The sequence below is a fragment of the Macrobrachium nipponense genome, chromosome 17 (genome assembly GCF_015104395.2).
Source record: "Macrobrachium nipponense isolate FS-2020 chromosome 17, ASM1510439v2, whole genome shotgun sequence".
NCBI lineage: Eukaryota > Metazoa > Arthropoda > Malacostraca > Decapoda > Palaemonidae > Macrobrachium > Macrobrachium nipponense.
Genome location: NC_087210.1, coordinates 80,584,065 through 80,608,756, shown reverse-complemented (window position 1 = coordinate 80,608,756; position 24,692 = coordinate 80,584,065). Strand labels below are relative to the sequence as shown.

General features: G+C 44.3%; 1 protein-coding gene across 6 annotated transcripts in view; it reads left to right on the top strand.

The window, feature by feature from the left end:
* Positions 1-24,692, top strand: part of LOC135196359 (solute carrier family 35 member F5-like) — a 90,425-nt gene that overhangs the window by 12,285 nt on the left and 53,448 nt on the right. For 5 of the 6 annotated variants that reach the window (XM_064223139.1, XM_064223140.1, XM_064223138.1 and 2 more), the window contains exons 3-6: positions 405-554; positions 13,913-13,969; positions 16,913-17,068; positions 22,419-22,526. In XM_064223139.1, the coding sequence (XP_064079209.1) occupies positions 405-554; positions 13,913-13,969; positions 16,913-17,068; positions 22,419-22,526 (471 nt within the window). The remainder of the gene's footprint in view (positions 1-404; positions 555-13,912; positions 13,970-16,912; positions 17,069-22,418; positions 22,527-24,692) is intronic. The other variant, XM_064223143.1, reaches the window with a different exon arrangement.

Genomic DNA, 24,692 nt, shown 5'->3' with positions numbered 1-24,692 from the left:
TTTTCTTACATTATGATGTTAGTTGAATTTAGAATATCAAATGCAGGATGTATGGTCTGTTTGGGGGTTGCAACGGCTCTGTGCTAATGGAGAGAAAAAGGGGACATTGAAGTGGGCAACACAAATATGAAAAAAAGGCATCATCTGTGTATATTCAGTTTCAGCTGATCTTTAATATTTTTAATCATTCACCAAGAAAGAATTCAGCATGTAAGGAGGCCTCAATACAGTTTTGTGATCCAGAAATATTCCTTTGATGTAAATCCTGGAAAGCCTTTCATAGTTCTTACATTGCAAAGTACAGTATGCTTTCATTTTATGAAGGAATCATATACTGCTATGTGCTATAAAGATAGAAATATATCCTGAGATGTTAATATGTTTATTTGCTCTTTGCTTTCCAGTACATTTTCCATGACAGTGGTTTTAATAAGCCATTCTTCAGCACCTACTTAAAAACGAGCATGTTCAGTCTCTACTTACTTGGGTTCATATTTTGGAGTCCGTGGAGGCATCAGTGTTCGCATAATCTCTATCCTGATGACATGTATCAGGTAAGCAGTTGTAGATGTTGAGTTAATAGTTACAATGCTTTTGAAGGCAAATTCAAAATAGTCAAACTTTAACCCATGGTGCAAAAATATGGTTTTATGCATGACTCTTACCTGGCAGGTATATATATAGCTATATTCTCTGTCGCACTGGCAGAAATTTTCAAAACTCGTGGCAACCGCTAGTTTACCGGTAGTTCAGGTGATCACCACCCCGCTCCCGTGGCACTGGCGCTTGGAACCATTCCCATTTTCATCAGATTTTCTCTACCAGCCGAACCTTCAACATCGTTGTGGGTTCCCTGCTAGATTTTCGATCTCGTTTGCCGACTTTTCGCTGCTTTTGGACTGCTGTATTTGTATCGTATTGGAACGTTGGCTAGGCAATCGCTTTTGGATTTTCTTTGAATTATGTCTGATTCTGGTATTGTGTTTAGAGTATGTGTGAAAGAAGGGTGTAAAGTTAGACTACCGAAATCTTCGGTAGACCCTCACACTGTGTGTAAGAAGTGTAGAGATTTTGTGTGTACTTGGGAGAATAAGTGCATTGAGTGTGAGAATTTGATTGAGAAAGAGTGGAAAACTCTCACTAAGTATGTTGAATGATTGGAGAAAGATCATGTTAGGAGATCAGTGTCTCAGAGGGAAAGATCTGGTTCATCTAGCAAAGCCTTGAATGAATCTATTACTGTTTCTTCTCCAGTTCCTTCTCAAGTAGAACCTGTAGCACCTTCTCCCCAGGTTTCTCCTGCACCCGCTGCTGTATCTGAGGAGACGAAGGATTTGCAATAGTATGTGAAAGTGTTTGCTGCCCTTGCTTCGATGGGCGATCAGATTCAGCGATTAACTGATCAAGTGGGTGTATTTAATGTTAGTGACAGTGTTGTGGAGGAGGCGGCTGACCGTCTCTCTCGTGCTCCTAGACCTAGACCGCTTCCAAGCTCCCAGACCCAAGGGAGAAGGAAAGTCGACAGTCGAAGGGAGGCGAGAGGGGTTTTCACACGGTCAGTCGTCCCTTCAGGCAGTCCTGTTGTTGCGTCCCAGGCTGCAGCAGTACGCCAGAAAAAAGGCGTTACTGGGAAGTGTTTGTCCTCCTCCGATAGCTCTGCGTCATGTAGGAAACAGCGCTATTTGGAGGAATCACGTCCCCTCGAGGAGATGGAGACCATCCCCGTCTCAGGATGAACTTCGCTACTCTCAAGAAGGATGGAGAAGTCCCGAGATTTTTTCGTCTAGTTCGGATGAGGACGCAATCCCCGTCAAGAGGAAGAGAACGTATCTTTTGAGAGAGGACTCAGGACGTTCGTTTGGCGGCATTTCTCCAGTTAGAGATTCTCCTTCTTCGTCGTGTGTTCGCTCCCCTTTCTCCTCTCCGTCTCGTAGACCTCAGGACCGCTCTCCTCCTCGTCCCAGTACTTCTCGTCTTCGCTCTCCTCCGTCTCGTTCGATCCGTCAGGAAGCGGATCCTACTAAGAACTTTTTGAGGGAGATGCAGGCTAAGTTAGCTGATCTTGTCAAGTCTTGGGAAATACCCGATCAGTCTTCCTCTAGACGTAAAGACGAGTTTGTTCATGAAACTTACCTGACAGATATATATATAGCTGTATTCTCCGAAGTCCGACAGAATTTCAAAATTCGCGGCACACGCAGTGGGCGGCCAGGTGGTAGTACCCATTCCCGCCGCTGGGAGGCGGATATCAGGAACTATTCCCATTTTCTATTCATATTTTTTCTGTCGCCGGTCGGTAAACAACTGTTTACAGACCTCCGCCTAGGATTTTGAAACTTCATTAGCCGCTTAAGTATCCTAATTATTCTTTCGATTATTGACTGGGATTTGTGGCTAGGCATACGCTATCGTAAATTTTTTCATTGCATTTGATGTCTGAAGCTAGTTAGCCTAGTTTCAGACTTTGTTGTCTGCATGGGGTAAGGTGAGGCTACCGGAACTTTCGGTAGACACTCGCTTAGTATATATGACGTTTACATGTTTTCTTTGCATAAGTTCAATGTAATTAGTGTAATGTGTGACTGATTACGGAAGAAGTAGGATTCATGTACGCATTTTAGAGCGGGTTAGAATCAGGAGTTTTCCTCCACAGTAAACAGAAGTTAGAAATAATGAACCTTCTAACCTCCTGTAGATTTTATTTTGCCTAACCCTGTGGTATGGCTTACGGGCCTAGAAGAAGTGTCTGCTAGAGGATTACATCAAGTAATCTTAGACTAAAGTGCTCGCTCTCCAATCAGTGTTGTGAAGTTTAGTGCCCCTTGTGTTGTGGAGGGGGCGTCAGATCGGCCCCATAATGCCTCTAGGCCTGGACCTCTGTCGGACTCCCAGGACTCAGGGAGAGGGCATGTCGAAAGCGGCAAGAGGGTTACGGGGGCTCCCCACCGATCTGGCGTCCCTTTTGGCAGAACCTGTTGACGCTTCCCAGGCTGCTAAAGATCGTGCACGTGCACGAATCTTGAAGGATTGCTTCTCGTCCTCCGAGGCGTCCTCCCCTGCGCAAGGGTTGGAGCTCTCGGAAGGACTCGCGCCCTCTAAGAAGCTTTAGAGAAGAGGACGCTTCACGTCCTCTCTCTCGTCAGGAGGGAACGTCAGATCGGCCCCATAACGCCTCTAGGCCTAGACCTCTGTCGGACTCCCAGGACTCAGGGAGAGGGCATGTCAAAAGCCGAAGGAGGGTTACGGGTTTTTCATGCTGATCTGGCTTCCTTTCGGCAGGTCCTGTTGTCGCTTCCCAGGCTGCCGAAGATCGAGCACGTGCACGAATCTTGAAGGATTGCTTCTCGTCCTCCGAGGCGTCCTCCCCACACAGGGGTTGGAGCTCTTCGGAAGGACTCGCGCCTCCTAAAGAAGCTTTAGAGAGAGGACGCTTCACGTCTCTCTCTCGTCACGAGAGGATGAAACAGTAAAGAGACCACATTTACCCTTTTCGAAGAATGCGCTGGCTCTTTTCCTAAGGGACATATTAAGGAGGCTCATTCATCTTTCCAGAAGAGTGATTTGAGCCTCCTGCGAGTGAACGCTCGTTTATACATTATTAAGGAGGCTCATTCATCTTACCAGAAGAGTGATTTGAGCCTCCTGCGAGTGAACGCTCGTTTATACATTATTAAGGAGGCTCATTCATCTTGCCAGAAGAGTGATTTGAGCCTCCTGCGAGTGAACGCTCATGAAGTTAGAGCTGTTTCAACCTCGCTAGCATTCCAAAAGAATTTGGTAATCAAGGACATTCTAGATTCCACCTTTTGGAGGAGCAACTCAGTATTCGTCTCCTCTCCTCATGGCGCTCCGTATACGTTATGTAACGTTCGCTTTACTTCGAAAAAGCAAGCTGATAAGTTTGACGTCCGGCAAGCTGCTTTGCACAGTCAAACAACTTATGTCTCTGGTTCGGCATAAGAAGGGCAATTTAGAAGTGAGGAAGCTTTTGGAGGTGTTCGACGTCCTATAAGTAGAGACATTCTCCAGGACGCTCGGCAAGCACCTTGCGAGGGTGTCTTTCGGACGCTCGGCGTTTCCTTTTTGCTGTGTGCGTTTCTGGAGATGTTCTTTTGCATTACTAAGACGCAAGTTGTCGCACAGGCGGCCACTGTCTTTGTAAGAAGGTTTGAAGTCTTTAGGCCCGTCTTGAAGACGAAAGCCATAAGTCTTCCTTAGTGTTCACACACTTCAGGAGCGCTTGCGGCTCCCTCCATGGAGACTCGCATGAGGACGTCCCTTGAAAAATATTTCAACGTCATACGCAAAACGCGGTTCGTCATAACATTGAGATGTTGGCAAGGTCGCTCGCCAGGACGCCTCTTGGCGGGCCTTGCATGCATCAGGGCGCTCAACGAGTTCCTCTCTGAAACGTCGTTCAGAAGACTTGGTGTTCTCTGCTCAGACACGCTCGTAGCTAAGCAGGACGTTTTTTGAGGACGCTTTCCAGGACGCTAAGCAGGACGCTTTTGAGGACGCTTATGAGGACGCTTTTGTGGACATTCGCCAGGACGCTTCGGTGGAAGCTAGGCAGGACGCTTTGCGAGAGAAAAGACTTGTAGAAGGCGTCTTATTTGCTGTTCAGGACGTTTCTTAGGACGCTTGACGCTTTCTAAACGCTCGTCAAGTGGAGGTTTTTTCAGGACTCTCCACAGGACATTCCTTTACAGAAATTTTTTAAAAGGATTCGGAGTTAGCGGAGAGACATACCCGAATTTTTTCTTCGATCTCTCTTTCCTCTTCATCGATTTCTCTGAGAATCGGGAAGATTATATACTCGGATTCCTGGGTGACTTTCGGTCATGTTAAAGGGTTTTCCCCTATTAGCAAAGTGCTAATAGTTTTGTCAAGTAAGGACGTTTTCCCCATTGTCAAGATACTAAACGTTTTTGTCATTTAAGTGGGGACCCCTCATAAATGGGGGTAGTTTCTCATTGACATAGATTTTACTACAATACTTACGTAGTTTATCTTTGCGTCATTTGGCTAACTCATGGGTCAAGTCATATACGCATATCGTATTTACCTCTGCGGATAAGAAGCCGAAAGAACTGTTGTTCTAATGTATTTTATTTGACACTCCCTTCAACCTTCCAAGAGTTTTCGGAGTAAGAATAACTATTCAAGTATTGTTACGACAACACCAACTCAGATTCTGTATTTAGCGAATTTTGTTTCGTTTAAATATTCTGCTTGAGAGGTTTTTCCTTTTTGCTCGATAATTTTTCCATACCCTATCCCTTCGTAAAAGGAGTAGGCTGGCAACTCAGGCAGATAGTGCGAGACGATGAACAAGGCTGCTGTTACTGTGATCATCTACGCAGTACCGGCTAGCTCGGTGTCATGCGCGGTTTGTTACCTCTCTCTGCCCTACAATCATGGATTTTAGCCTCGGGTTGAGGAAATTTCTAGTAATCATGAATGAACATGCCTTCCGTTTACTTAGAAAATTTCAACAAGATATCTCTTATACTTGTTCGGTGCGGGTTTACCGCACGGTAACAGAATTCTGTACGAATCTACCGCGGCATAGCACTATAATAATGCTCTCCTGCTTATGCAAAGCGCAGCCTTATTTAGGAAGGAAGCAGGCTGAGTGAGGGAATGGATGAGTTTGCTAGGGACCATTCCTCGCTGGAGAAGCTTGTTTTTCCCTGAATAAACAGCAATTCAGACCTCTACAATTTTTCCTCACGAAGAAATTGGAATAACATCAAAGATCTTGTAATAATTCTAATTTTCTCTCAACGCCTTGAGGATCACCTCGGGTGATAGCGAGAGGGTGCCAGACATCCGAACAGAGGAACAGATGTTCTGGCACATTGTCTGAAAGAATTGGAAGCCAAATTGGTTGGCTCTCCAGTTCCTCGAAGGATGAGTTTGGATCGAGTGGCCCAAATCATCTCGGATAATTTCTCAGCTCTCTCATAGCTCAAGAATAGAGAATTAGTTATGGGCTTGGGCACGGAACGTAACGATCCTCAAGAGGTTCGTTAAACTAGTGCACGTCCGTGCGGGTCTTCTCGATCGAAGGCAACAACTACTGACGTCTGAGTAATCCTCACTTAGAAGTATGTCGAAAGTGAGGAGAGACTGAGGGCGTCCTTTCGTTAAGTTTTTCGTAATATTGAAGACGAAGGAGCTTCCTCTTAAGTTGTTCCCTTATTCATGATCCTAGAGGATTAGCTTTAGTCGCCATGTTGGCCTCTAAGAGGTTGGTGGATTCACAGAGGTCAGGTAATTCAGAGAATTGTCCAAAGACCCTTCCGAGAGAATCGGTGTAATCTAACATCGTCACTTAGTGAAGTATCTAATATCTCTCCTCTCGGAGTCTGAAGGCGTTCAGACTATCGAGAAGCGAATAAGATCTTCAAGATTATGGCAGTCTCTTGGCCAAGGCAAAGCAGTGCTGCCTATTTTCAGTGTTCAATCGGTGCGGGCCGTTTCTGGAGATAGTGAAGGGAAATGACTGTTCCTCCAACTCGACCTCTGTGAATTTCTTTATGGTTCTATCTTTCCATATGAAGTATGAGATAAGATAGAAGTCCTAACTATTGTAGAATATGCAAATATGTTGTTGACGGCCTCTAGGCTCAGAGATTCGGTTCTGTCAAACAACAAAGCTTCACGATCTTTGAGGTCTGGGGAGATCTTGAAATTCTCTGGATCGCAGGTTCCGGCATGGAACTTAGACGTAGTCTGAGTTTCTGATGCCAAAAGCATTTCGAACCTATCCTTTCTGCGAACTTAATACACGTGACCAGAAAGGCTAACATTCTAACCGCTCTAGCCACGGCAAAGAGGGTTAGTGAGCTTTTAGCCATCATCAGAGGTTTTAGCTTTAAAGGACATAATGCGGTCTGTCCTCTAAGCCTTCCGTTCTTGATAAGAACGAAAACCTGTCTAACCCTTGACCCGAAGGCTTGGAGACCAAGGGTATGGCACAAATTATTGGGCAAGGGCATTAGAGAGTCCTGTGCCCTGTCGGGTCTCTCAAGTTTTATCTTGATAAAACTATAGAAAGTCGAGGTCAACGGACAATCTGCGGTGTTCCGTAAAAGACCAGACTGGTTCATGTCCAAGAACACCCTGGCATTATAGTCAAGGAGTTCTTTTAAGAAGTCTCATTCATTATGTTTGCATAAAGATTTGAGATTTTTTCTTAATATGAATGCTCAAGAGGTGAGGGCGCGGCCTCGGAAGCATTTCAACAAAAGCATGACACTCAGTAAACATCCTGAGTGCCACGCTTTAGCGAAGCAACTCTGTGTTCGCTTCACACTCCCGACGGGATGTGAAGACGACATTTGAGATCTGTAAGTCGCTAGGACCATACATATCCGTAGATATATTATTGGGGCAGCAAGCAACACGAATCCTATCCTATAGAAAAGGGATAGGTGTGCTTTTAACTTTGAAGGGTTGGTCGCTTGAGGCGCGTTCCTTTTCTTTAGCCTAGAAGTTATGGAACTAACTTTGATAGGTTAGGTCAGGTGGTGGTTTTAGCTTCGTTGCCCTCAGAAGTATGGTCATATGGTCTAGTCACATTGTGGTCACTTCCCCAGTTTTTGACAGATCATCTAGAGCGCACCAGCATTACAGGTCTCTACCTCGCTGGCAACTCTAGTACGCAGAAGCAGACTTTGGTGACAGTAATCACGAAGTCTGCTATGCTAACAGGTGAGGAACCAAGATGTATATCATCTACTAATTTAGTTTCCCAAAAAATCCTATTCTGTCTCTTCCCACCATCCGAAGGTGGGATTCAGCTATATATATATCTGTCAGGTAAGTTTCATGAACAAAATGTTATTGTTATAATACAATTAAGTTTGTTCATACTTACCTGGCAGATATATATAATTAAAGTGCCCACCCACCTCCCCTCAGGAGACAGTGGCACTGATAAAATATGAATAGAAAAATGGGAATAGTTCCTGATATCCGCCTCCAGCGGCGGGAATGGGTACTACCACCTGGCCGCCCACTGCGTGTGCCGCGAATTTTGAAATTCTGTCGGACTTCGGAGAATACAGCTATATATATATCTGCCAGGTAAGTATGAACAAACTTAATTGTATTATAACAATAACATTTTCTTTCCGTCAAGTCCTCCAAGAGGACGCAGGACAAGAATTTGCCTCCTTCCTCTTGCCCTTCGAAGTCTCGGGAAACAGGACGCAGTTTTCCGTCGAAGACAGACGGCCGCTCAACAGCTCAGGATGCAAGAGGAAGCTAGAAGAACGTCGGATGGACGCAACTCACGCTTTGGACGCAAGACGCAGACGGCAGGACATTGACCCTTCCGCCTCTCGACCAGACCGGGACGTTTTGCGTCAGGACGCAATCCCTCAGACTCATTACAGCAAGCAAGTCTTGGAGGCGGATTCTGCTTGTAATCTGGAGCAGGACTTGGGCATCCAGGATATTTCTTCAGCTGAAGAGGACGTGGAAGGCTTTGTTTCTGAAGAAGAGAAAAATGCTGAGGCTCCATCATCGGACTATAAGAGACTGACTACTTGCCTCCTGTCTCTGTTCGAGGGGGAGTTTCAACCTACAGCACCGTTGTCCCCCCTTTCGCAGTACACTAGGACCAAAACCCCCAAGAAGTCCTCCTTCTTGAAGATGACACTCTCCATCACGGCCAAGAAAGCTCTTCACCGTGTTAATGCTTGGTTGAAGGAAAAGAGGGAAGTAGGTAAGACTTCTTTTTGCTTCCCTCCAGCCAAGTTGGCGTCGAAGTCGGTTGTGTGGTATGCTACGGGGGAAAGTCTTGGCCTGGGAGTTCCTGCCTCCTCCCAGGGGGACTTCTCCAATATAGTCGACAGTGCTCGTAGACATTCCTTACACTCGGCCAAGATTTGGTGGACTTCTTCGGAGTTTGATCATCTGTTGAAGGGCATTTTTCGTACCTTCAAAGTTTTCAACTTCCTCGACTGGTCTTTGGGGGCTTTGGCTCGTACCTTGCAAGGTAAAGGCTCTCCTGAGTTGGAAGTTCCGAGGAGTATTATGTCCTGTATGGACAAAGCCCTGAGAGATGGGGCGAACGAGCTTTATGGCAGGGGTCCTGAAGAAGAGGACCCTCCTGTGCTCGTTTGCAGTCAAGGGAGTGTCGAACGCTCAGAAGTCCGAGTTGGTTTTCTCCCCATTCTCAGACCAACTTTTTCGATCGGAGATCATCAAGGACATCTCCCTTTCTCTTACTCAGAAGGCAACTCGGGACCTTCTGACTTTGTCAGTGAGAAAGTACTTGCCTCCCAAGATTGTGAAGAAGACACCGAAGGAGTCAAGACCGACTCAACAGCCCTTTCGGGGTAGACCGTTCTCTTGCCCCTCCTTTAGAGGAAAAAGAATGCCTGCTGAAAGAGGATCGAAAACTACAAGCAAACAATGATTCTCAAGTCCTCCAGACTACAGTTGGGGCCAGACTCCAGGGATTTTGGGAAGTCTGGCGAAGAAAGAGAGCGGATCCCTGGTCCGTCAGTGTAGCCCAGGAAGGTTACAAGATCCCCATCCGGAAGAAGCCACCTCTTACCACCTCTCCAAGAGCCCTCGGGGCTCATTACAACGATTTAGAGAAGAAAGAGGCTCTGTGGGAGCAAGTCTTCACCATGCTCAGAAAAGGGGCCATAGAACCTGTTCTGGACCACTCATCTCCAGGGTTTTACAACTGTTTTCCTGGTACCGAAAGCTTCGGGGGAATGGAGGCCAGTTCTGGATGTGAGCCATCTGAACTTGTTCGTGGAGAAGACCAAGTTTACGATGGAAACGAACAAATCGGTGCTGGTAGCGGTGCGTCCAGGGGACTGGATGGTGACCCTGGACCTTCAAGATGCATATTTCCATATTCCCATTCATCCGAGATACAGGAAGTACCTAAGGTTCGTGATCCAGAACAGGGTCTTTCAATTCAGGGCCCTTTGCTTCGGGCTTTGCACAGCTCCACAGGTGTTCACTAGGATTATGTCGAATGTGGCAAGGTGGCTGCACCTATTGGGGATCAGAGCCTCACTCTACCTAGACGATTGGCTGATAAGATCCCAGTCGAGACAACAATGTCTGGAGGACTTAAAATTAACCTTAAGTTTGACGAAGGATTTGGGTCTGATGGTAAACCTAGAAAAGTCGCAACTGATCCCCAAACAGGAGCTAGTCTATTTGGGGATTCTGATTTCCTCAGCGACTTTTCGGGCTTTTCCATCCCCCGACAGGCAAGTCTTATGCCTTCGGAAGGTGCAAGCCTTCCTAGAGAAAGACCAATGCTCTGCAAGAGAGTGGATGAGCTTACTGGGGACGCTCTCTTCAATAGAGCGGTTCGTTTCTCTAGGAAGGCTTCACATGAGACCCTTGCAGTTCTTCCTGAACGAAGTCTGGCCAAGAAGATCGCAACCAGATTCCTTCCTGTTTCAAATTCCCATCAAGATCAAGGAGGAATTGAAATGGTGGCTAACTCCGGGAAAGTTAGCAGAGGGTACATCGTTCCAACAGAAGAACCCAGACCTAGTATTATTCTCCGACGCCTCAGACGCAGGTTGGGGAGCGACACTAGGTCCTCAAGAAGTGTCAGGCCTCTGGAACAAAGAGGAAGCATCTTAGCATATAAACAGGAAGGAACTGATGGCGATTTTCTTGGCTTTGAAGGCGTTCAAGGTCTTGGTCCGCGACAAAGTAGTGCAGATCAATGCAGACAATTCCACAGCTCTGGCATACATCCGCAAGCAAGGAGGGACTCATTCCTTGTCTCTGTGCAATCTGGCGAAAGAAGTCCTTCTTTGGGCAGAGAAAGAGAACGTCACCCTGCTCACCAGGTTCATTCAGGGGGAGAAGAACGTCAGAGCGGACCTGCTGAGCAGGAAAGGGCAACTACTTCCGACAGAGTGGATGCTGCATCAAGAGGTATGCCAGAGTCTGTGGAAACTGTGGGGCCATCCAGTAGTGGACCTTTTTGGGACTGCAATGACGAAGAGATTGCCAGCCTACTGCTCTCCAGTCCCAGACCTTCAAGCAGTCGCGGTGGATGCCTTCCTGTTAGATTGAACGGGTCTGGATGCTTACGCCTTTCCTCCGTTCAAGATAGTAGGAAAGGTCATGAAAAAGTTCAGGGAGAGTTATGGGACAAGACTCACTCTCATAGCTCCCTACTGGCCGGCCCAAAATTGGTTCACAGAGGTACTGGAATGGACAGTGGACACACCAAGAACACTGCCCGCAAGAGTAGATTTACTCAAACAATCTCACTTCGACAGGTTTCACAAGAACATCCTCGCTCTGGGTCTGACTGCGTTCAGACTATCAAAAGACTTCTCAGAGCGAGGGGGTTTTCTAGAGAAGCGGCCAAAGCAGTTGCTAGAGCACGAAGATCCTCAACAATCAAAGTGTACCAGTCAAAGTGGGAGACCTTCTGTAAGTGGTGCAAGAAGCAGAAGGTTTCTTCATCCAGTACCTCTGTGACCCAAATTGCAGACTTCCTCCTGTATTTGAAGAAGGAAGTAGGTTTGTCAAATCAAACTGTTAAGGGGTACAGCAGTATGTTGGCCGCTGTGTTCAGACACAGAGGCTTAGATATTTCCAATAACTTAGATCTTAGAGACCTCCTCAGGTCTTTTGAGACAAAGAAGGAGCGTCAATGCAGAGCCCCTTCTTGGAATTTAGATATTGTCCTGAAGTTTTTAGTCACTAATAAGTTCGAGCCTCTAAGAATTGCATCTTTGAGAGATATCTTGAAGAAGACCATCTTCCTAGTTGCTTTAGCTACGGCTAAAAGAATTAGCGAACTTCAGGCAATCAATAAAGAAATAGGCTGGAAACACAACAAGGCAGTGTGCCAAGACTTCTTGGCCAAGAATGAAAACCCATCTAATCTGTGGCCAAGGTCCTTTGAAATTATGGGTCTTTCCGACCTTGTGGGTCAGGAATAGGAAGTGGTTCTTTGTCCAGTAAGGGCTTTGCGTCATTACGTGGAAAGAACCAAAGGTATTAGAGGGACCTCAGGATCCCGTTGCTGTTCAGTGAAAGAGCCAAGTAGACCCATGACGAAAAATGCTATCGCCTTTTTTCTAAGAGAACTAATTGAAGAAGCACATATGCTTTGCCAAGAGGAAAACTTCGGACTACTTAAAGTCAAGGCACACGAAGTTAGAGCGGTAGCTACGTCCTTGGCGTTCAAGAAAAATATGGCCCTCAAGGATATAATAGACAACGTTTTGGAGGACCAATTCAGTTTTTGCCTCCCATTATCTAAGAGACGTCAAGACAACTTTTGACAACTGTCAAACGTTGGGCCCATATGTGTCCTCAGGTGCAGTATTGAGCAAAGGATTTTCCACTCCATAACCTACTAACATGCTTGGGGGTTTTTAATTAGGTTATAGTGTTTTTATGGTTGTCTGAGAGGGTATATACCCTCTTCAGTCTATGAGGTTAGGTTGTTAGTGTTCGTGTGTGTGTGTGGTTCAGGTGGTCTAATAAGTCCTAGCATGAATGCCCGTGGTAAGAGAGGACTAGGGTTTCTGTCAACACATTGGTCACGTCCAGTTGTCAGATCCTTTTAGAGCTTCTTCAACAAATAGGTCACGTCCTAGTTGAGAGCTACTAAGGTAAAGCAGGCTCAGAGGCAGGAACTATGAAGTCAGCTACCTTAGCAGGTAAGGAACCAAGGAGTAGAATAATATTTATTATTTTTTATTATTTTTTAACTCCAACAATGTTGCTGTCTTTGACCCACCTCCAAATGTGTCAATCAGCTATATAAATACCTGCCAGGTAAGTGTCGTGTATAAAAATGACGTTTTTATGATAAAACAAAGTTTTATGTATACTTACCTGGCAGTTATATATAATTAAATTCCCACCCTCCTCCCCTCAGGAGACAGGGTTCAGAGAAAATCTGATGAAAATGGGAATGGTTCCAAGCGCCAGCGCCACGGGAGCGGGGTGGTGATCACCTGAACTACTGGTAAACTAGCGGTTGCCGCAAGTTTTGAAAATTTCTGCCAGTGCGACAGAGAATATAGCTATATATATACCTGCCAGGTAAGTATACATAAAACTTTGTTTTATCATAAAAACGTCATTTTTGTTCAGTATAATACCAAACTTTGTGTAATTTATTCATTCTTTCCTGATTCTATTATCTGGGTATCTTTTTGGTCCTTATGAATATTCAGGTACATTACTGTAATATGGGTGCTGTAACATTGTTCAAAACTCTTGTGATGTTAACGAAAAAATGAGTTGTCATTCAAATAATATAGTATAGTCTTCATTTTTTAATGAGAAACCAACCCTCACATAAGGGGGTTCCTTTCTCACGTTTTCACATTTATCTCATCATTAGCAGCAATGACTGCTTAAGTTGTAGAACTCAAGCATTTGTTTCTTAATTTTAGAATACATATAAGGAAAGAGGCAAAGTCTTTATTTACACAGTCACCTGCCAACTTCAAACTGCCCAACCTCTTTTTCCACTGAGCAAATCAAAATTCTGTTATTTGTATAATGCAGCATTGTTTTGTGTGTATGCACTGGTTGTTTTACTCAGTTTAGTACAAATTTCTTCTCTTCTATTGTTAAAGGGACCTGGTTTTATTCTAGGATTATTTTATTAGGTTGTGAGATATATACCACATCAAGCTCTGTCATATGTAGTTTGTACTTTATCGTGTACAAAGTAAGATTATTTGTTAGTTTAATTTGTATGCTTATTGGTGTCAGGTGTACAGCCCCCACTGATATTCTTTTTACAGATATAAAAATGTCTTCATGTTATTTGTAGTCAAAATTTAAAGGAAATTATTTTATTTAGAGATATCTGAACAAATTCTTGGTGCTTTTTTTTATTTCTCATCACAATGGTTTTGCTTATACATTTCAGGTAGCAGCAGACATCGAAGAAGATGAGGAGTCATCGATGGTGGATGACAGACGATTGGTAAGCATACATTTTTGTCCTTTTAACAGGAAATTGATGATACCATTTGATGTTGGATATTTGTGTTATTCATATGATGCGGATATGTACAGTGGGTGGGTTTACTTTTGATGTTGACTGGTATGTTTTTGGTTAAAACTCCCTATAGTATTTTTTATTGGTTTGTTCTGGTACTGTTGTTGAGTTTGTTATGTGGAGCCACTGAGGGTTATTGTTCTTACTTCCTTCCCTGCAAAGAATATATAGGGTAGTCATGGCATAGATCTCTCTCTTGTAAAGCATTAAAAAGAAACAGATTAGATGAACCATTTGAAAGAAGAAAGATCTTCAGATTGCCATGCTGGAACATAGTATTAGTAATATGCTTTAATCAGTGTGGCAGTCACTTGTATGCCTTTGGTATCATCCTTCATGTTATTGGTAAATAAATGGTTGCATGTTTTTGTTTATATTGCAAAATGTTCAGTACTGTATTACAAACTGTTTTCCTCATGTTAGCAAATAAGTAACACAGGTTTCTTTCAAGAATAATTTACAAATGACTGGGTTATGTAATGAGCAACTCCAAATAATATGGATGCTTTGTGATTTGTATTGTATTTGGAGTGGTTAACCATTAACCCTTAAGAGCCAGGCTTAAAAAAAAACATATGCTGCACCCCAGGCCGGGGAAACTTTGAGGTGGGCCAATTTAAGAAAAAAACACATTAATGGAAAGAGGAAGATATGCAACTGCACATGATGTAAGAAAAAAAAATTTGAAAATTCTCCCTACCTTCCACAAGAAGTTGGAAAAGGCTTATTTACAACCATGTGTGGGGCCTCTCTCACAAGACAGTCGTAAATTTTACCAAGTTATACATGCTTTTTCTAATATGTTTTATCAAAACAGATAAGAACTAAAATCAGTGACAAATTCTGAGTATGTATATTTGTTTTGAAATATTTACGTAAATTTACTGGGATCAAAGATGCACTAACGATGAGTGAATCTCTCCACCATGTGAGAGTATCCATCTAATAAGGGTTAACAGAGAATGTAAGCGTTTTAACAGTGAAAGGAATTACTGTTGGTGGATGTGCACTTTTTCTCAACAAAACCAAAAATTATTTGGAGGATCACCCAATACCCCTAAAACCTTTATTGGTCCCAAACTTGTCTGAGTTTATAACTTCAGTATTCAAAGAGGGAACACAGTACGTACTGGGAAAAGCTACCAAGTTGGTACTCTTCCTGTAGGGTATTCAGATCCTAAATATTGGATTTACCTAACAGAATAAAATTAAGAAATATTGGGTTAGGTGGATTTTAACCCTCTTTGTCCGTATAGCTCATCCTCAGTTGGTAACCATTCTTTGGTACCCGATGGTATTTTGTCATTTTGGGATGGTTTCCTTTCTTTGCCATTGGCAAGTGAAGGCAAAACCTAAATGCAAAGTATGTATGTTAATATACTTCTAAATTATTTTGGTAGTCTTGTATTTTTTTTAATTGCTGTTGAAGCTTCATTTTCCATAATTACTATTTAGCTTATACTATAGACCATTCATAAAAAAAATTAAAGCATTGAGAAAGGACATACAACTTAACCTATCAGTTTGTTAAATTCTACTGTATGTGGTGTGTAGTTTTGAATTAACATTATATTATTAGTCTTGTATAAAGTGCTTTAATGTTTGGCTGCTGTGTTATGTAATCAAGCTGAAAATTGCTAAAACCCACAGCTTGTCTGAGCTTATTACTTCAGTATTCAAAGAGAGAACATAGTACTGGGAAAAACTACCAAGATGGTGGTACTCCTGTAGGGTACACTGTAGATGGTATTTGAAAGTTCTATTTATTAAAGAGTTTCTTCAGCCATCAGCTGTCTTGTTTTGTCTTAGACTTTTCATCTATTTCCTTTGGTCACTTCCCACTTATCATGTCTTCTGAACTACTGTATACATTTTGATTAATGATCAACTATCCTCCAGGACAGTGTTTCCCAACCTTTTCTAACCCTAGTATCCCAGTAGTTGGGTCAATCCAATCCAGCACCCTGTAACTAATATATTATTACTAGGATAAAAACAAGTGAATTTTACTGCCATGTATGTATTGCTTCCCAGCACCCCGGGTTAGGAAACTGCTTTAGGACATAACTTACTAAGGTAGCAATAACATACTCACAACTTGAGTACTGAATGGTATGGTAGGATGGCCTTCATACAACATTTTTACCACAGACACTGTTCATGTGAATTTGGAAGTTCTTCACTTGCTTCAGTTGTCTGTACTTAATTTATTTAGATACAAACAATTGCCTTAAAGTCAGTTAAATACATATGCATGAATTTCTCGCAGTGTATCAAACAGAGAAGATGGTGAGTGGGCTGGGTTTTTACCATACTTGAAAGGTCTGTCATCTTGGTAAATTTTTTTGATATCTTATCCTCAAATACTGAAATGTAGGCTCAAATGAGACAGTGGTTTATGCTTTACAAAATGTTATAGAAACAGTTTTTTGTCATTTTGCATTATAGTATGTAGTACTAAGAAAAAATGATTTCACATAAGTGACTTACCAAACAATTACAAAGCTGTAAACTTTCTTACACCTTTGTAATTGTTTGGCAAGTATATGTGAAACCTTATTTTATTATAAAAATGTAGTTTTTTGTTTTGTTTTTGTTATTTTGCATTGTACTACTTAACAAATATTCTTTTCTTAATAACTTTCATGACTACCTTCTGTATGCACTTAGCAAAAATTCCTATCAGTAATAGTGTATATTTAATGATGCATGTCATTGTATAATTTGAAACTACTATTTTTGAACTACAGTATACAGTAAAAGTCATTATGTCATGGTTTGATTTTGCTGCATACTTTGCTGTTAATTAGTAATCTTTAAAAGGAATTGAAGTGTGTAAGAATTATTTTTAATGCAAGGCTCTTACAGAGGAGGGAGAGTGCCCTCTGCAAAGTTGAACCTATCTTCACGGTGGATCAGGTGGCCTCTTGCATTGCTGTGGACAAAAGAAACAGTGCCGAGCTAACTCGTATGATACGATGGCACTATCTTCCAACGTCTGTGGCAAAAAACCCTGTGGAAAAGGTGTTGGATAGGAAGTTTCACTGATATTTAAAACTATTTAGTTATTTACAAACTTACATTTACTTATATATGTATATTTGGTTGAGTTGGTCAGTCAGCATACTGGAAAGCAATCCTAGATGATCTAATTAGTGTTGGATAAAAGTTTGACTGAACTTCATTATAGTATGTATATGTATATGTTATTTCAAAATTTCTATCTGGCATTAAAATTAGTATTCCATTCAGTGTGAGGTACCTCAGGTAATTGCATTGTTCATACGCGAACAAACCTTCGGTCTTAACAATAGGATCATTTCTAGCGTCTAGCTGGAAATTATCCTATTGTTAAGACCTCAGGTTTGTAGCTATGAAAAACACAAATTGTCTTAGAAAATGTGTCATTTTACAGCGTAAGCAATTTGAGATTTTTGCCATAGGGTTTTGTATTATTATTTTCACAATTACAGTATATGGAGTTTTTAGTTAGAAGGCAAAAAGGATAGCAAGTGACAGCTGAAAGGTCTCTAAAATATTGTAGTCCCGTTAAGCCTCTTAGCTACTTTGATTTGAGGTATTTCAGTATTACCAGATTGTCTGAACATGAATAGGTATAATTGGGCAGGAAAAGGTCGAAAAATCATTGATCTCCTTCTCAGAATTGTAAGTTATCATCTTAGATAGCCAGGTAACCACTTTGTCCTCCATAATGTAGGCTCTAAATTTGTTCTGATACGAATACAAACCATCAGTCCTTTACAATAGAAATGTAACTTGCGGCAGCTGGAACCGGTCGTAAGCTTCGAACAAGGGAGTTTGGTAGTTAACTGCTTGTCCGACAGTCCGCGCACCGCGCGACTGGGAGGTGAAGATCCACTTTGCTTTCAGCCGTGCTGGTTGACAGACGTGTTCTCCACCTCTCTTTGCCCGCCTTTTGTCGTATGCTTTGCGTCTCTCAAACTTGGTTTGCTTTGTGTAGTGTGATTGAAAATACTGTAAGTACGTGTGCTTTTTGTATTTTTATTAACATTGGTGAATAATGGATTCCCATGAGCTGGAGATTTCCCCACGCCCCCCCATCAGCCGCAGAGTGTGCCCTGGTGTGGAGGGCCGTAAGTGTGGGGCCTTCCGCTCATTTCCCGAAGTGGATCCTCATGATTTGTGTGCTCGGTGCCGAGGGCGCGAATGCTCTCGCGCCGAGCCCTGTGATTTATGTGTGCCTTGGTCGGAGGAGCAGTGGGTGCGATATGAGGGGAGGAGGAAGTGACGTAAGCCTGCCAGGGAGTCCTCGGAAGGTTCTCCGGCGACTTCCTTGGTCACAGACACGTCGTCTTCCTTCCTGCCACCATCTCAGCTCCCACGTATGGCTCCTTCCACTTCCGGGGGGGGGGTTGTTTCTCGCTCCTTCTCTTCGCCTGATCCGTCGAGCGTGGAGGAGGGGGCGAAGTACCCTGACATCCTGCTGTACTCGGGGTCTTCCGTTCGTTCGGGGTGGGACTTGTCCCCCCCCGGGCGAGGGGGAACCCCTCCTACTAACCCGACCTTTGCCTCCTCAGGTGCTCCTGCTGCGGGTGATGACCTTGGCCAGGTATGGTTCTCGCTGGGCCTCCAGGGGACACCGAGTGTTCGGGGGCTGTTGCATCACCTGGCGGGCGCTGCTCTGGTCACACATGGACCGGTGACCACCACCACTACCACCATCTCGACCCTGGGGTATGCCGCCCCTCCTCACCTTGTGTACACCCAGGACGTGACAATGGTAACCCCCTCAGCTGCGGTGCAGGCCCCGATTGCTGGTTTCTCGAGGAGGGTCGTGACTCCGCTGCCCGGCTTCACCGCTCTTGCCTCAGCCCCCGACTTTCAGTGCCCCAAGAACTCGCCCCTGGACCTTCCACCCGTACCCAGGATGTCGCTGGCCGCTGTCCCGCCTCCTGCCGTGCCCGGACCAGCCCCTGCCGACGTCGTTCCTGCCCGTGTTGTTGTTGCCCCAGTCGCAGGTCCTTCCGGACAGGTGCAGCCGGGCCGTGTTGCTTCGGCAATAGCCCCGGCTCCGTCCTGGATGGAGGACCTGACGTCTGTCCTGAGGAAGCTGATGAAGAAGAGGAAGGTATCGTCGTCGTCTTTGTAGTCTTCTTCGTTGTCGCCTGCTGCTGTTTCTTCCCTTTCGACTTCCAAGGCTTCACAGCTGAGGAAGAAGAAGGCTGCCTCCTCCCCCCGGTGGGACGGGGGTTCTTCCGCTGGTCTTCCCGCTCCTTCGGGAGCGGGGCCCGTCTCTCCTTCCGCAAGGAAGAAGAAGACGGGGACCAGAGGGGTACCGGATAACACCGGTACTTCCTCACCTGGTGCTAGAGGTTCTGCCGCTACACCAGGTTCCGTCTCGACCTCTCGATCGCGAGAGGTACCGAGTGTACGGTCGCCTGCGGGTGACCGTACAGCCAAGGCTCAGGCTTCCGAGTTCGCTGGGTGCCAGGACCGAGGCACGGAGCAGAAGACTGGCGAGGGTCGCTCAGGTGAGTCCCGCCAGGCCAGCGATCGCTCTCTTGGCAATCCGCAGGTGACCAGGGTTGACGTGACGGTCCCAGACCGGCCGCAGGCTGAGGCTAGGAAGAGGTCCCCTCGGTCGCTGGAACCAGCCCAGTGGCTCGACGCGCCGTGAGGACAGGCACCACTCCCACCGTGACAGTGGTCTCTGCAGGTCCCCTGACTGCCGCTCCCACCAGGACCGGGTGGGTAGGGGGACCAGCAGCAGCTCCTCTGACGCACGGGACCGGAGCTGTTGTTCTTGGTCTGGCCACTCTCCTGTCCGCTCTCCCGAATTTCGTAGCGAAGACTCAGAATCCTTCGGTCCCTGACGACCGGTTCGAGTCTTTTACAATCCCCTCCCTAATGGACTTCACCAACAATGATGCGGATGAGATGCTGCTTTGTCCTGTGAGGGCGCTACAGCGCTATCTGAAGAGAACTCGGCACCTCATGCCTGAGTGTCGACACCTCTTCGTTAGCACCGGGGTGACCAAGAAAGAAGCATCCAAGAAACTTTCTGGCTGCGTGAGGTGATTAGGAGGGCGTACGAAGCTGATGGTAGCAATGACATCTGTACCCTTCGTCCGAGAGCCCACGAAGTGCGACTGGCCTTCTCTTCCCCATCTTTTTCTCTCCCTCTACCTGTGGGCAGAGGGACGCGGTCATCACTACGCTGGAACAGGAGGCGATGCAGGTAAGTGACTCGACCGAGCCCCATCCTATCCCTTTCATTAGGGATAGGAGCGATTATCCACCACTTCCCCCAACAAGGGGGGGAAGTGGAAGCCAACAAGAGACAAACCCATGACTTCATATTGCCTCTTGCAATAGGAACAAGTTCTTGCTTGCTAGTTTTAAAAGGTACGCTGGCCTCCCTCTTATTACTTGGGTCCAGAGGTCTGACCATTGATTCTGTGGTACATACCCCGATCATTGGGCAGAGGCTAGGATCCCTCCCTCTTCTCTTATGACCAGGGAGGGAACCAAGGTTGGACGAACACCAGTCTGTTCATAAGACTCAGATTCCACCCACCAAGAAGTGAGTCTTCCTATTGTAAAGGACTGATGGTTTGTATTTGTATCGGAACAAATAACTATTTGTCGAAAATTGTATTTTTCCTAGCTATACAAACCTGAGGTCCTTTACACATAGTCCCACCTCATGCCACCCCTCACTCTGCGTTTTCCTGGGCCTAAAGCAAAGTGGATCTTCACCTCCCAGTCGCGCGGTGCATGGACTGTCAGACAAGCAGTTAACTACCGAACTCCCTTGTTTGAAGCTTATGACCGGTTCCAGCTGCCGCAAGTTACATTCCTATTGTAAAGGATCTCAGGTTTGTATAGTTTGGAAAAATACAATTTTTGACAAATTGTTATTTTCTTTATAATACAGTATTATTTCTAAGTGACTCAATTGTCCAGTATGAAAACTTTAATGATGTTAGTGCCTGAAGAAGGGTACCATCATTGCGAGCCTTTCTTGGTACTCTCAAGATAGAACTACAACCTATAAGGTTCTTTGTGGTATCCATTCAGTTACATTTTTTCATCCTTTTAATTTCCATTCACTGCCTTGAACCTCATCTAGTTGTCCAACTAAAGCTGGATAGCTTGCAACTTAAAAGCAACTTAAATTTAACCTTTTTTCCTAGTCACCTTTCTTTTTGAGTGTCAAGATATTTGGCAACATGGTTTCTCTTAACAACTGTGTGTGTAATAATGAGAAGGTGCTCGGTATTGCTGAGACTGTTATACATGGCAACAATTCAGCATCTAATTCATGTTTATATTACCACCAAGTCAGTCTTTTTTTCATTACAGTACACTAAAATATACAAAACTGCCAAGTCATACCACCATTAATGAAGATTAAAGGAAAATTCTGTTGAATGAAGTAAGAACACCAATAAATCACAAAAATAATACCTGAAACAGTCGGGATGATCAGTAACTCAGTCCCAAGATGAACTACAACATTGCAATATAACAGAACCAGTGGATTCTAGCTTGTACAAAAATACTTACATAGTACAGTAAAAAGCAACACATTCAAAATAGTACAAGTAACTGATTTGATGGAAGATAAATGAATTTCAGACCAAGACAACGGTAAGTCTAATCCTCATTATACAAAAGAAAGTTAACAACGAAAAAGGGGAGAACTAGGAAAAACACTCTAAGGAGCATGATGATTGTTTAAAACTCATTCACCGATTGCAAGATATCTCAACTAGAGAAAACTTCAAACTGAAAAAACTTCAATATCAAATAGTTAATCCTAGATGAAGATGCTGAAGGACAAAACATGAAAAAAGAACTTGGCAGTCATTGGAGTAAAATTAAATTAACCTGTTAGAGCGGGAAAACTAATGGGTAACTGAAATCATACAAAATCTCCAAAAAAGTGAAAGCATTTAATATTGATGTGGAAATGACTGTGAAATCAAGTGAAATAAAGCAATCTTTTGAAGCTGAGGCAACTAAATTCTTGGCAAATCCAAGCAGTGATCAAACTAAGCAAAATGATTAGCCTATTGCCAAGCACCTGGGAATCCCAGGGCACATGCAGACACTTGCTTGTTTGCTGCTGTTTTCTTTGCAGGGACTGAAGTTTCAAGGAAAATTTGTGGACCACAAATTTAGGCTTTTATAAAGTAGTGTGTCTGTTGTTAAATAAAAATTTAAGTTGTTTTGCTTTTTTGAACTAAGATTTTTGTAATGGTTCAATCTTTCTATCTAGAAAATACACTTAAGTTCATCTCAAAAGTATACATATAAAGTATGATAGTGCTCTGTAAAGGTATGTAGTGTTCTGTTCAGATTAATGAGTTATTGTCTTTCCTTACAGAGTGAACCAAGATATGAACCATTAAAACTTACTGAGCAAGAGAAGAGCTCTGATGGAGAATCTGACGACTCTTCCATTAAATCCGTCCGCTTCAGCAAGTTGACCGAGGTACTTAAGTCATTTTTGTGATTTTATTTTACTCAATATTATGCTTATTCACAGCTTCAGAGTGAGGGGCCACTAATAATATTAAATGCTTGAATGTTTTATTAAGAACAAGGAATTTAACTAATTCATTTTTGATTTTTGAAGAAACCACTGCACTTTGATAAAAGACTTTAAAATGTAATTACTTGTAGTGCTTGTATGCTTTACAATGTACTTCAGATGAGTTCTGGTTTTTAAATTTATCTTTTATGAATCAACTACAGTAGTACCTCGAGATATGAAATTAATCCGTTCCGAGGCGCCTTTCGTATCATGAGGTTTTCGTATCTTGGACCACATTTTACATGTAAAAAAAAAAGGCTAATTCCGTTCCAAGCCCTCCAAAAACAAAAACACCCCAGTAAATTTCATAATAAAGCTAAATTGACCTATAAACAATGAAATACTACAACAATTTGGACCATTCAATATGTACTAACTAATAATAAAAATGCAAAACCTGTAAATAAAGTGTATATAGTGTGCAAGAAATATTATTACTGTAACGTAAAACTGGGTGGAAGCTTACCTTTCGAGTGAGGCTTATCCATCCGAAAGTGGCGGCAGGAGGAAGGGAGGAGGACAATACGGCAGATAACATACGTACGTACGTACACTTAACTTTACGAAAACTCATAAAAAATTTAAGGAAAACTATAAAACTAAAATTTACGAAACACATTAACAAAACTGTAAAACTCAACTTTTTTTTTTTTACAAAACTGTAAAACTCAACTTTTTTTTTTTTTTTTTTTTTTACAGAATTCAACTTCATCACCACTTTTAACGTTCTGTTTGTTCCGACACGGCATACAAACCTTCGGTCCTTTTACAATAGGAAGGTACTAGTGGCAGCTGGATAGGTCCGTAAGCTTTTCAACAAGGGGTTCGGTAGTTAACTGCTTGTCCCCCGACTGGCGCGCGCGCGCGACTGGGAGGTAAACAAATCACTTTTGCTTTCGGCCTCACAGCGAGTGGACGTGTGTGTTCTACGCTCTCTGCCCGCTTCTCGTCGTTTGCTTTCCCTTGGTTGTATGGTTGTGTTTGTGTTGAGTGAACATTGTAAGTACAATCATTCCCTTTCTTTTTTCATCATTGTGAGAATTAATCTGATCAATTATGGAGTCTCCGCGCCCGAACCGTTACCTACCCCTCCGGAGATTGTGCCCGGGTACCGAAGGGCGTAATGCGGTAAGTTCCGCTCCTTCCCAGAAATTAAATTTTGATCCCCATATTTTGTGCGCTCGGTGTCGGGGCCGCGAATGTACCCGAGCCGAGCCCTGTGAAGTATGTTGTCTTGGTCGGAGGCGCAGTGGGGCTTGTACGAAGGTAGGAAGAAGCGAAGGCCTGCAAAGGAGTCGTCGGAAAGCTCTCCCGCGACTCCTTTGGTTACGGACACTTCGTCTTCTTTCCTGCGCCCGCTCTGCTCCTCCCACGTTTGGCGCCTTCCCCTTCGGGGGGGGTTTCTAGGTCCTTCTCCTCACCTGATCTGTCGGTGTGGAGGAGGGCGTGAGATACCCCGACGTTGAGTTGTATTCTGGGTCCTCTATCCGTTCGTCTACATCGCACGGGACGGGTAGAGATCCTGCTAATCACCCGACCTTTGCTTCCTCAGGTGTTGTTGCCGCGAAGGACGACCTCGGACAGGTGTGGGCATACGTTGGGTCTGCAGGGCGTGCCGAGTGTCCAGGGCTGCTCTACCATCTCACTGGCTCTGTGGCGGTCACGCACGCTACGGTGACGACCACTACCACGACCCTGTCAACTCCTGGCTATGCTTCCACCTCCTCACCTGGTGTACGACCCCGCACGCGGTCTCTGTTACACCAACTACATCGGTGCAGGGGCCAATCGCCGTACCACGGGGGAGTGTGATGCCGCCGCCTGGGTTTGCCGTGCTGCCTGCGACCGGACTTCGTGTGCCCGAAGAGCTCGCCCTGGGGACCTCCCACCAGTACCTAGGATGTCTGTGCCGCTGGTCCGTCCACCTGGTCTGCCCAATGTACAGCCTGCCGTACCTGCCGTACCTGCCAGCCGCTGTTTACGGACGTGATGTTGCGACCATTGCTGCCGTTCCTGTATCTGTTCCTGTGATGCCTGCACCTGCTGACGTTGTTCCTGTTCGTG